This window comes from Canis lupus, chromosome X (genome assembly GCF_048164855.1).
Source record: "Canis lupus baileyi chromosome X, mCanLup2.hap1, whole genome shotgun sequence".
Lineage (NCBI taxonomy): Eukaryota > Metazoa > Chordata > Mammalia > Carnivora > Canidae > Canis > Canis lupus.
In genome coordinates this window covers 41,267,308-41,280,543 of record NC_132876.1, presented here as the reverse complement: position 1 = coordinate 41,280,543, position 13,236 = coordinate 41,267,308, and the positions used below count along the sequence as shown (strand labels likewise).

The 13,236-nt window shown below is 48.1% G+C and overlaps 1 protein-coding gene and 1 pseudogene across 1 annotated transcript; both read right to left on the bottom strand.

Annotated features, from left to right (window-relative positions):
• Window positions 1–4,668: 4,668 nt before the first annotated feature.
• Window positions 4,669–6,131, bottom strand: KCNE5 (potassium voltage-gated channel subfamily E regulatory subunit 5). The gene has a single exon (XM_072815611.1). The coding sequence runs from the start codon at window positions 5,966–5,968 to the stop codon at window positions 5,552–5,554; it is 417 nt and encodes a 138-aa protein (XP_072671712.1). The 5' UTR covers window positions 5,969–6,131; the 3' UTR covers window positions 4,669–5,551.
• An 825-nt stretch (window positions 6,132–6,956) lies between these two features.
• Window positions 6,957–8,019, bottom strand: LOC140627372 (N-acetyl-D-glucosamine kinase pseudogene; annotated as a pseudogene).
• Window positions 8,020–13,236: the final 5,217 nt, after the last annotated feature.

Below are 13,236 nucleotides of genomic sequence, written 5' to 3'. Positions count from 1 at the left end.
AAGAAACAGTGTCCCAAGCAAAATAAGGAAGAGGCCACAGAATATATTATACTTTTGGCCAAGAGAATGAAAGAGGCCAAAGTAAAACAGCCAAAACCAGATTGCCAAGAGATAGAGGCTGTCCTCTCTGAGAGTTTCTCCCTCGGAGCCTGAGTCCCGTCCAAATGGAGGATTCCTAAGAGTAACAAATTGATAAGATCAGACATCCAAAAGGATGACTATTAGGGTCATCACTGGGATGAAGAGCGGATTAGATGTAAGTGAATAAGACCAACAGCCCCTGGCAGCAGGGAAGGAACAGTTCTAGAAGACTGGGACTGAGAGTGATGGTAAAGCTTGGAACAGGAAAAAAAAATGTGAGATAAATACTGATCCCATAGTTCTGCCAAGGGCTGGTCCTGACCACAGTGCCCCCAAAGGAGTGGCCCCATGAGAGCAGGAGCGAAATTAACATGCCCCTTTTCTCTATTCTCTCTTCCAGGCCTGCTGGAGGTGCAACCCCTGCTAGGTCATCATGAGATCCTAAAAGAGCCAAGGAGAAGGTCCCCTGTTTCTTCAGGGACCTGACATGTTTTCAGGAATGGACATCTTGTGGGTCAGGTATGAGGGAATTCAGCGAATTTGTACAGAAATCCAGTCTTCTGTGACCGCCCTAGTCCTCAGCAGGGTTGCAAGAGCATCTGACAGTAAGAGGAGGATGTGGCTTGAGGATCTGTGGGAAGCACAGTATACCCTTCCCCTGACCACCAGCCCCAACACACCCAAACCTTTCAAGAGAGCACTCTTTCCAGATTGCATTGAAATCCACAACTAGAGAGTCTTCCCTTGAGTTTCACCTTTACGTTGTCCTCAATGATCTCCTATAAAATGTGAACACCCCTGCAGGGGGTGTCATGTGAAGCAATGATTAAGCCCTGTTGCTCGATACAAAGTCATTTAGGTGCTTTTTCTCTGCCTTACCACAATATGCTGGTGCCTTTTCTCTGACTTAAGAAAAAAAGCACCATTGCACAAAAACTCGAAGGTACTTAATGCTACTGAATATTGTACACTTTGAAAGACGGCTAAGGTAAATTTTACCTTCTGTATTTTTTTGTTTTTTTTTAAGATTTTATTTATTTATTCATGAGAGACAGAGAGGCAGAGACATAGAGGGAGAAGAGGCTCCCTGTGGGGATCCTGATGTGGGACTTGATCCCAGGACCCCGGGATCACAACCTGAGCCGAAGGCAGATGCTCAACCACTGAGCCACTCAGGCGTCCTTACCTTCTGTATGTTTTACCATAATTAAAAACAAAAACAAAAAGAAAGACGTATCTGAGGTATCCCTCTGTCTGTTCTGAGCAAATTCTCCTCAGACTAAGAGGCTCAAACCACAGCTTTTTCCAAGACCCTGCCCTCCCTCAGAACATAGCTGATGAGGGACTGGCAGGGTCACCTAGTACCAAAGTGGGCAAAATTCAGTGTCTTGGTACTTCCTGTGTCCTGCAACACAAACACTAGAATATTACTCTGAAGAAACAGTGTACTAAGAAAAATGAGGAAGAACCTGCAGAATATGCTAAGCTTTTGGCCAAGAGAAATAGGCCAAAGACAAATGCCAGGGACAGGTGGCCAAAAGAGAGGCTGTATTCTCTGAGAGCTTGGTACTCCACATGTCCTATGCTCGAAGATCCAGCACAGAAGGAAGAATCACTTTAATCACACTAATTGTCTTCCTGGGCTGGCCGTAGGGTGTGTTAAGTAACAACAGGGGCTCTAAAAGTGACTTCTCATCTGGCTTCTTCTCCCAAAGCCATTTTGATAGGTAATTCGTTCACCGAGGGTTGGCTACTGATCCTTGGTGGTCCTCAGTAATGCTCCCTTACCTTCACAGAACATTCTAAAATTTTAGATTGCTCTTCCTCCTACCTCCCTCATGAAGCCTATGATTCCTTCTCTTTATTCTTTTCTGCCCTCTCTCAATCCTTGACCTACGTCTTCAAAGTCTAGATTCCAGTCCTGGTGGAACTCTGAAAGTACAGCATTATTGTATTTTTTTTAAAGAGGTCACCGTGGGCTTATGGGTAGAGGGGATGAGTAGGATGGTGAGATGGTTACCCACAGACTCATAGTCATCCAAGAATCTGAGGATGGTGGAGATGGGCTCAGAAACCTGGGAGCTAGAGGCCAAGTCCCTACAATCCTCTTCTCTGAACAATAATAGCAGACTCTAAAGAGTGGAGAATTTTCTATGCCCCCTGCCGCCCACCTTCCACCACCCAAAGGCACTCCCCCACGAAGGAAAAAGGAAAATACAAGTCTTAACACCTTATGCTTTTTAGAGCTGCTATACTTCTAGCTTTTCCCCATGCATTGTCTTACTTGATCCTTAAATCCCCACAGCTGTGGAGACAGGCCCGGTGAGGTTAGGCAGTTTGTTCTGAGAAACAAAGCAGGCTAATTGGCAAAGCCAGGGCTGGACCCTGGCTTTCCTAGTTCTAGTTCTGTGCTCTTCATCACACCACAGTGCATTTGCTTTAGCTGTCGGGCAAGATTATTTGGAAATCAGCCCGGAGCCTTTTCTCTTTGTTGATACAAATCATGTGCAGATCTTTGGTTTCTAAAAGAGATGGCAAATTGAAAAGGAGAAGGTGGTAACTCCAAACAAATGAAAGACCCCATTTATAGCCCTCTAGAAAAGTGAACAATAATAACATAATAATAATAATAATAATAATAATAACATAATGCACAGCATTATGTCCATAATGGAAGAAAAGTTTCCATTAATTCTTGCACTGTTGATGCGTGCTTCCAGACACTGGAACTCAAAACATCTCCTGATTGTGCTCTGTTGGAAGCCTCAAATTACAATTAAGGAAGCATGGGTCTCTTTCTTCCTTATTATTGAGCAAAGAGATTCGACCTGATCTAAAACAGGATCTGCTTACACAGAAGGGAGAAATAGACAGCCGGGTAGGTGGGGAAAAAAGAATCACTCCAACTTATTAGAATCAAGTTCAGGAGAAGGCTAACATTTCCCCCAATTTGTACAGTTAGTTAGCTCCTGCTACTCAGAAATATATTATCAAAACCACCAAACCCCTGGTTTTCCTTCTCTCTTTTGCTGACCACAATATGACTACTTCAGTGCTGTTGACAACCCCCACTGGCTGGTAGAGTGTCCTGGCTTCTGGGAGACGTCATTCATTATCTGGGAAACAGTCGTAATCCTGAATGTATTTAGAAAAAGTGACTGGCCAGTAAAGCAAACCGCTTTCCCCAGGCCAGGTCACTGTTCTCACTGGAAGAGCTCTGTGGCTCCTCTTGCTACATGTTCTTCATAGGTACCCTAATCATCATTAAAAGGTTAAAATATTTTTAAAAGCAGAAATAATAGTTTTGCGGTGGGATTTGTTTTCCCACAGCTGGTGCATTAATGTTGCCTATGGGCATTGGCTGGAAGCAGCTTCCTTTATGTATATTTGGCAATGTGTTTTTCTAATGTCTATGAAAAACGATACCAATGTGTCAACACCTACCCAGTGATTATGCTCACTATCAGAACAACCTTGTGTCCCCATTTATGCCAGATAAATGAGGGACATTGCTGTACCTGACTCCCAGGGTAAGGACTATTTCCCCCACATGCCCCTGACATGGCTGGGTATCTGTGCCCTCCCTCCACATCCCATTCAGGCCTCCCTGCCTGGCCCTGAGGTAGCTTTCACAGCGTTCCCTTTCTTCCAGTCATTGTCTTGGACTGCTGCCCAATCCCTGGCCCCCACCTGCCTTAAGGCTGAAACTAAAACTGGAGATCAGCCAATGGGGCAAGGCCAGTTGATCCTCAAGAAGTGGGTCCTGGGAATGAAAGGAAGTTCATTTAACTTATCAACAGCTCCAGTAAAATACTAGATGGGCCAGAAGGTCAAAACCAACGCCTTGAATGAGGCTCAGATATTATCAGCTCATTTAAGTGCCTCATAATATGTTTGCCTTGCTGTCACAGAAATCAGCTGCATTTAAGCAAGTTGGCTTAATGCTAAGAGGCGATTTTTATGTGTGTTTGATGAAGCCCAAACAGCCACTATCAGGAATAAGTATTTAAGCCCTAAGCAGGCAAGTTCTGATGACCTTCTTGAGACAAGGAGAATAAATGAATAAACATGCATCTGTCACTTTACCCATTGCTGGTTAAGACTGCTCAGTTGAAGCATCGTCCCTCTGACTTAAGATATACTGTATTTGTTGGCTTTTCTCTTTTAGTAAGCTACATGTTGGAGACTTACAAAGGTGGTTTCTAAAAATTAACTTTGATAATGGCTAATAGTGATGGGTATGAGAGGTCTTTAAAAGTATATCCTGAAGAACTGCTTTAGTGGGAAATCCTCACTTAGCATCATGATATTTCAAGGTGCTTCCAAATCAAAGAAAAAAAAAGTAGTTATAAAGCAGTTCCAACTTTTGAAACCCTTGGAAAAACAACCCATTTAGCTGTATCAACTGTTTCTTCCAGTTCCAATTCCACTCACCTCTACTGTATTGGAATTGAATATACAAATATAAATACCACAACCACACAACCCTCAAATCTAGACATTTCCAAAAGCAAAAAGGATTCCTTTTCTACATAGTCCTGGGTCTCAAGGCTAAGATCTTTGAGAGAAGAGTCTTAGGCTATTGCTTAAACAACTTTTATTACCTGTGAGATTACCCAGGTTACAGAGGAAGGGAACATCTGAGCCACCTGTTCCATACATGAAGCAGACAGCTGCCATAACAACTGAATTGACCTGCGGGGGGGGGGGCGGGGGGGCGTCATTTTGAGGTACTGAGGTGATACACCTAGCGATTGTTACCCACTCCGGAAGATGGCAAAGCTGCTAAAAATCAGGCAAGTTACCTTTGGGATGACAACTGGATGCAAGAAAGCCATACAGTTGGGGTCATAGGCTTTCCCCTGCCCTTGGAATTTCCCTCCCCCTTCAGTCCTCATTAAGTCCATTGTAGCCCACCAAAGGGTCCTAATGTCCTGCTAGCTCCCTGCTGCAAGAGGGAGGGGAAAGATGTCTGAGGTCTCTTCGTTGTCTCTGTCTCGGTCCCTAAGGCAACAAGAAACTGGAGCTGCTGGGGCCTGCCTGGCAGGATGGCCCGCCCGTTGGCTCCGCAGAGTGAGCAGTCCCGGCAGCCTCCGGAGCAGAGTTCTGATGGACTTCACTGCTTCACCTCAATGCCAAGGGCTGGACTTGTGCGATTCAGTTCCCAGGCGGCTGGAGCGTGGTGTCAGGGCTGTCTGAAGAGAGCAGAGGCAGTTTAGTGCAGTTGGCTGTGTGGGGTGGGAGCAGAGGCCTCGGTTGGAGGGAGAGGCAGGAGAGGAGGGAGAACGCGGTCTGGGGTGGGTAGGGTGGTGCTTCTTCCAGGACCTGCCAGACAGGGTCTGCGGGCCCTCTCGTCGTCGTCTGGGCCTCAGGTGAGGCGGCTCCTGGAAGGGGAGAGAAGGAGCAGGCCGCTGGGGGACCGTGGGGAGCCGAGGGGGGCGCGCGCAAGCAAGCAAGCGGAGCGGCGGTCCTAGACCCCCTCGGCGGTGCCCGGAGCCGGAGTGGGCGGCGGCCGGAGGGCTAGCGGGTGGGGGCCCTCCGCGGGCGAGCCAGCTGCGGTCTCGGCGTCGGCGGCGGCCCACTCGTGCACCGCACAGGCCTGGGCGGGCTCGTCCTTGACGTCGACGAGATTGCGGGAGCGGGTATAGGCCAGGATGAGGCCTCCGGCCAGGCAGGCATAGAAGATCATGATGAGCAGAATGTAAAGATAGGCGTCGTCGCCCTTGGCACTGGTGGCCTCGCGGCCCACGAACGGGTCACGCACGACCCCCATTCCCATGCTCGGGCCGGGGCCAGCGCCCAGGCCGCTGGCGTTGCCCCGATGGTGCAGCTCAAGCAGCAGGCGGCTGAGGAGAGTGCGTAGCCGCTGGCTCTCGCTGCAGTTCATGGCTGTCGGGGAATGGCACGGTGGCTCCAGGACGCTGCTGACCTTTCCCCCGGGGGCGAGGGAAGCAGGCGAGAGAGAGACAGAGAAAGGGAGAGAGAGGCGGCGGCGGCACCTGGCTTCTGGGCGGGCAGTGGCTGGGGGCACTGGCAGCGCGGGCCTCCTTATCCCCTCACCCCCGCCCTCCTCCCCTTCCCCACCACGCCCCCTCCGGCCCGAGGCCGCCTCTTCCCAGGCTCCCGCTGTCTCGGCGCTCTGGGGAAAGGGGACAGCTGGTAGGGGGGAAGGAGAGGGGGACCAGGGAGGGGGTGAGGCCCGCGGAGGGGCGGAGGGGCGGGGGCTCGGAATGTGCGAGGCCCTGGGCGACAGAGGCTGGTGTAGCAGCGCGCTGGGGCCAAGCCTGGACCCTGGGCTGCAGAAGAGAATTCCTTCCGAGTTCTGGCCACCTGCCCCGCGGGCCGGCTTTGACTTTGGTGCAAAGACAGCCTCTGGCCCCCCAAGGCCAGTCCTGCCCCGGGGTGCTGCCAGCGCTGCCGCAGAATGGGCAGCCGAGGCCATGTTCCTCCGATGTCTGATGGCAGTGGCTCCGGTAGCCACGGGCCCTGGCCTATCTTTCCAGCCTTATCTCCTTCCCCACCCCTGCACCAAAGCAGAGCATTTCAGATGCTCAGGACAAATCTGGTGACTGAAGCGCAGTACAACTCCCTGGTCTCCCAGAAGGGCTTCTGACAATAAACCAGCCTCCTTGGAGGTCCCCCTGCCCTGCCCTCCTATCCATTTGTAGATAGGCCTACCCACTTTAGCAGGGGGATTGTACCATCCATGGCATGAGCCTGTTTCCCTCTGGGAAGCCATCTTCCCAGAAATGAAACCAGGCTCGTCCATTAAACGGGAAACGGGCATTAAAAAGGCCCTTTGGGGGCACCTGAGTGGCTCTGTTGGTTAAGCCTCTGCCTTCAACTCAGGTCATGATCCCAGGGTTCTGTTTTTGTTTTTGTTTTTTTGTTTGTTTGTTTGTTGTAGATAAAGTGCATTTATTTTCTTTTATATGTGTTTTCCATTTTTAAAAAAAAAGGAGAAGGAAAAAAAGCCTCCTCCTTTCCAGCACCCAGTGTCCAATGGGTTTGGAGACGTGGAGCCAGGGCCAGGCCCTAGGAGAAGGTGTGGGAGTAGAAGGCAACGGCATTGGCAGTGTAGTCCATGGGGAGGAGGTGCCCGATGTGTCTGGCCCCGAGGCTGGCCCCACCCAGGGCAGATGAGTGTTGCAGCTTCATCAGGGTGAAGCTGGAGAAGGAGTTCTAGGCCTGGATCTCTCGGCCCTGGGTCAGTGCCAGAAGGAAACCTTCCCTCAGCAGCTCCCAGCTCTTCCACACAGAGCCCACACACAGGATAGGGAGGCCCAGCTCCCCCTGGAACAAGACCGGGTCAATCTCTCGCAGCACTGCTGCCACGTGCCTGCCCAGCATCTCCCCAGCCTTCCTGAAGATAAACCGGCAAAGGGGATCTCCCTGCTGAGCACCTTCTGCAATTTTCTGGCAAAACCCAGCAAAGCGGCATTTATCAAAGTCCCTATACAGGTGGGTGAGGATTCCTAGCCAATCTGGCACCTGGAAATAGTTGAACATCGCCTGTTTGATGTAGCCAATGTCATGAGGAGCTGCCTCTAGGTTGTCGATAGAGTCGAACACTATTTTCACTGCTTGGTGTGCAATCCAGTAGGCTGAGCCCTCATCCCCCATCATGTGGCCCCAGCCACCACAGCCACTCTCAGAGCCATCAGGGTTGATGAGCCTGCAGTTGGAGCCTGTCCCAGAGATGAGCACGATCCCACCATCCTGCGTAGCTGTGGCAATGGAGCCAGCGGCGTCAGTGGTGATTAAGTAGTTTTCACTCAGGTTGGGAAACCGGTCCCTCAGCTCCTCTGTCTGGATCCTCAATGCGTCCTCCTGTATCCCACCACTCAGGGACAGGCCCAAGCTTCGTAGAGGGACCAGAGGATCCAACCCAGGCTCAGCTCGGAGCCTGCTTCTCCCTGTCATCCCTGCTTATGGTCTCTCTCACTATCTCTGTCTCTGTATCTGTCTCTCTCAAATAAATACATAAACAAGCAAACAAACAAACTTTTTTAAAAAGGCCCTTTGTGACAGTCTCTAGATATCTTGGGATCTGAAAAGTTTGAGTTCTAGAGAACATGTGCACCGATCACCTCCACATCCCATTAGGCTAGCGCCCAGCCCCATGCCTCTCCAGGGCTTCATAATAGGTCTAGGCCCTGCTGGCTGGTTGTGGGGCAGCCATTTTTCCCCCATTGGGAATCTTCTTTGAGGGGAAAATAAGACACTGCGACAAAGATCAGACCACAGTATGTTAAATCACAATCAGCCTGGGCTTCACAAAGGAACTGTGCTCAAAGGGCTGATTTTTAGACAATGAATAGAAAAAAAAACATGAGGCCATGGTTGCCAAGTGATAATAGAAGGAATGAAAAAAAAAAAAAAGAGGATAGGGCTTTATGCACCCTTGAGACTCAAGCTGCCTTTTTGAGACCCTTTCGTCCAACTGCCATTCAGTGTACAGGTGCCATGAGATTAAAAAAAAGAGGGTTTTGGGGTGCCTATCCCCCTGCTGCCCCTTCAGGGAATGCAGCCTTCTGTGTGTTGGGGTGAGGTTGGAACCCCAGGGCACTATACCCAGAGTCTCAAACAAAGCCTTGCAACTTCTACACAGGTCTCAGAGACACTCCATATGGCCCTGACCACTGAATCCCTCCCAACCACCTTGCCTCAATGTCCTCACCTTAGTGGGGCTCAGGGAAGAATCACTAAAGTGACTTAGCATGAAGAATGCCAGAGAACACAGCTAGAAAATTCTTGAAACAAGATCAACCTAAGGATAGGACTAAAAAGCTAAAAGGCTCCTCTTATCATGCTCCAGAAATCTCTAGCGTCTAGGGGTAGGGAGTGAGGGAGAATCCCTTTCACTGTCACATAAAAGTAATCATTTAAATTCCTATTGTACTTTGAACAGCCTTATGAGCTCAGAGGATTCTTTCCATTTTCAGAAGAGGAAACTAGTTCAAGTAGTTAAGTAGCGGAACTAGAATGATGAAGTTTGACCTTGTTCATCAGAGTCCTAACACGTTACTCTTGTCACATGGATGGTATCCACGAGCTGCCTCCATTTCTCCACACCTCCCTTCCCTGGAACCTTCTAGAATCCAGCACATTTGCCAAACCACTCTCTGTAAATTCACCAATGACCTCCTGACCAAATTCAAGGGTCTCTGCTCAGTTTTCATCTCTGACCTCAAGGATGAATTTGATACCATCAACCACACACTCCTTCCTGTAACTGTCCTACTCTTGGCTCTCATGGCATTGCATTCTCAAGTTTCTCTTATCTCTCTGACCCATCATTCTCTGTCTCCTTTGCTGGCTCCTCTTCTTTCCTCCTCTGTTAACTGTTGGAATCCCTGAAGACTCAGTCCTCAGCTATTCTCTCTTAATATCCATTTCCTTGGAAAGTGTCTCCTTACATGGCTTTGAGGACCAACTGGCATATATTTAGCCAAATTTGAATCTCTAGCTCTGATTCTTTGTCACATCCACCTGCTCCTTCCTTTCTGGTTTGGCCACAAACTTAATCCAAACTCTCTTTACCTCAGGTCAAATATGCAAACGTTTGGCAGAGTCTCCTGGCAGATCTCCCTGCCTATAACCCAATCCACCCTGATTTGGGTAGAGTACAGATCTTCCTCAACTTAAAATGGGGTTATGGGGCAGCCCAGGTGGCTCAGCGATTTAGTGCCGCCTTCGGCCCAGGGCCTGATCCTGAAGACCTGAGATTGAGTCCCACGTCAGGCTCCCTGCATGGAGCCTGCTTCTCCCTCTGCCTGTGTCTCTGCCTCTCTCTCTCTTTGTCTCTCATGAATAAATAAATAAAAATCTAAATAAATAAATATAAAATAAAATAAAATCGGGTTATGCCCCGATAAACCCACCATAAGTTAAAAATTTCTTAAATCATGGGCACCTGGGTGGCTCAGTTGGTTGGGCTTCTGCCTTTGGCTTGAGTCATGGTCCCGAGATTGAGCCGCATGCCAGGCTCCCTGCTCAGCAAGGAGCCTGCTTCTCCCTCGCCCCCTACTTGCTGCTCCCTCTGCTTGTGTGCTCTGTCTCTCTTGCTCGCTCTTGCTCTCGCTCTCTCTGTCAAATAAATAAAAAGCAAATATTTTAATTAAAAAATGCACTTAATACACCTGACCTGCATCGCAGCTTAGCCTAGCCTATTTTAGACATGCTCAAAACTCTTCCATTAGCCTACAGTTGGGCAAAACCATCTAACACAAAGCCTATTCCATAACAAAGTGTCAGAGGTCTCACGTAACTTACTGAATACTGTATTGAAAACAGAATGGCTGTAAGCCTATCAGTTATTTATGAGAACAAATCGTAGCATATTTAGCCAGCATGGGAAAAGATCCAAATTCAAAGAAAATTTTGAAGTACAGTTTCTAAGAATGTGTACCACTTTCACACTCTTGTAAAGTCAAATAATTATTAGTCAAGCCATCCTAAGTTGGAGACCCTCTGTAACTCTCTTCCAACACCACTTCCACCAATTCACCTCTATGTTGAAAAACCCAGAATCGCTCCCTGTTGCTTCTTTAACGAAGTCTCATCTTCTTTGGTGGGCCTGAAGTCCTCACCATTGATGGACACCATCTCCTCCCCTTGAATTTGAAAAACAGCTTTTGGGGTACCTGGGTGGCTCAGTCAGTTGAGAATCTGCCTTCAGCTCAGGTCATGATCCCAGAGTCCTGGGATTGAGCCCCACACTGGGCTCTCTGCTCAGCAGGGAGCCTGCTTCTCCCTCTTCCTCTACTTGTTGCTCCTCCTGCTTCTACTCACTTGTGCTCTCTCTCTCTGTCAAATAAATGAATAAAATATTTTTTAAAAACAGATTTTTCCCGGAGTCCTCTCCAATACACTGTGCCTTCCACCTTCCTCAAAATCCACTGACTGGAGGAAGCCTTGCTTGATACCCCTGTTGATGGTCTCAGAGTCTTTACAATGCAACCTTCCTGGTGGTGCCTTAACTCTGACTCCAGCACTCAGCAGAGAAAATTTGGAAAATGGAAAAAAGGCCAAGAAAAAAATTACCAATAGCATGCACACCTGCTGCAAACAGGCGCACACATGCATTACACCCCCTTACACACATCATTGTTTTGTAACCTATCTTTTCACTCAATCACATCTTGTGAATTTTTCCTATGTCAATTACATTTTAATAACATCATTTTCTTGTCTGCACAGTATTTTAGACCACAGATCTACCATTATATATTTAAGTTAGCTCTTATTGTAAGATTTCTGGTTCTTCCCAGGTTTTTGCTATTCAAAATAATGTTTCTTTTTTTAAAAGATTTTATTTATTTATTCATGAGAAACAGAGAGACAAAGAGGTAGAGACACAAGCAGAGGGAGAAGCAGGCTCCATGCAGGGAGCCCAACGTGGGACTCGATCCCAGGTCTCCAGGATCACGCCCTGGGCCGAAGGTAGTGCTAAACCGCTGAGCTACCCAGGCTGCCCCTCAAAATAATGTTTCTATGAATACACACAAAGCTAATTCTAATTCCATTAAATGAAGTAATTGCTAGAAAGAGCACACATTACTCATTTACAGAAGACTGGCATGGGGAGCAGGAGATGTGTGAAAGGGGGTGGAATTAGGAATGAAGACTAGTCATAAAATTTTAAAAGGCCCAACCCTTGGCAAAAAAACAACAGGTGTGTGTGTGGGGGACTCTGGCTTTGTTTTTACTTAAGGGGCTGCTGGGTATCCCTTCAAATCCTAGTCTGAGGCCAGCCCCGAATGGCTGAGATGCCAACCCAATTTCCCCACCACACTTAATGAAACTGCAAATCCCTCAGACAAGGATTGGATCTCATTCCTCCCACCCTTCCATCCCCTCCTAAATCTGCCCTGTACCTGTCAAATAATCATCTGTTTCTCCATCGTCACTTATTACCTGGAGGGTTATCAAGTGTGTCAATAAAGGGAAGTCATTTATAATATTGTATTTAGACTTTCACAAAGTCTTGGAAAAGATTCTGTTCCATGCCAACTTTGTTTTAAAAGTACAATTGAGGTGCCATGTGCTAGGAAATACTTTTGCCATTCCTTGAGACTGTGTGTGCTTCCTGCCAATAGCGCAGCTCCATGGAAGTTGGTTGAATTGAACCTGAGTTGAATTTGGCTGGTGGCCAAAGGACAGGCACAGATGCTAAGCACTGTTAGAGTCCAGAAGGCTGGCAGACCCACAATGGGCTCCAAGAAAGGGCAAGAGAGAAAGCTTCTTCATACACAAAGTATAGACCAAGAAAGAATCATTCATTCATTCACTCATTCGACAAATATCTATTGCATGTTCCACTGGGTAGAGGGCACCATGCTGAGTCCTACAGACATGAAGGTGAATGAGTCACATTGGTGAACTGTCTGGGGCTTCATAACTGTAGCAGCCACTCCATAAACTGCAAGAAAGCAGGGAGCATGAGGATCTGGAGTGGACTGAGTAGTGGGCATGAAGTCTAGCCAGAGTTCTGGCTTGGAAAGAATTCGGACTTGGGACATGCTTTAAACACTAGAGTCCGAAGCCTTGTTTGAAAAAGGAAGACCGCAGGTGGTCTGAACTCACTGTCGTGGCAATGTGCCCTACCCACTCCCGGCAGCACCATCTCGATTCTGTGGCTCACCACCAGCTGCCACAGCAGGTCCATGCTCAAAAGAGGGAGGAGAATAAATGAGAAATCTCCTGGGTCCCACCAGGGCTTCTCAGTTGTTCTATAGGAATATGTGCAGTACTTGGAGGGGGTTGGGTGGAGACTGGAGTTTGATAAAGGTCACAATATTTGTGGGTTGGAACGGACCCGAGGGGCTTCAGGTATCTACTTTAGAGACTTTGGGGCATCTTGGTGGGCTCATGCTGCAGCCATCCTATATCCAAGCCACAAACTGGAGCATCAGATACAGTGACCTGGTCTCATGTATTGAATGCTTAACATGCACTGGGCAGATTCCATTATAGTCACTAACTGTACAGCAACCCTACGAGTTGGGTAGGGGTGATGTCAAAAATATTTAATGGCTGTAGTAGGTCTTGGGCACTGATCACTCAGAATAGGCAACCAATTGGAATAGATGCTGGCCATAAACAACCAGTTTAGCCTTGCAGAGCCACAACATTATGGAGCCAAGAAGTAAG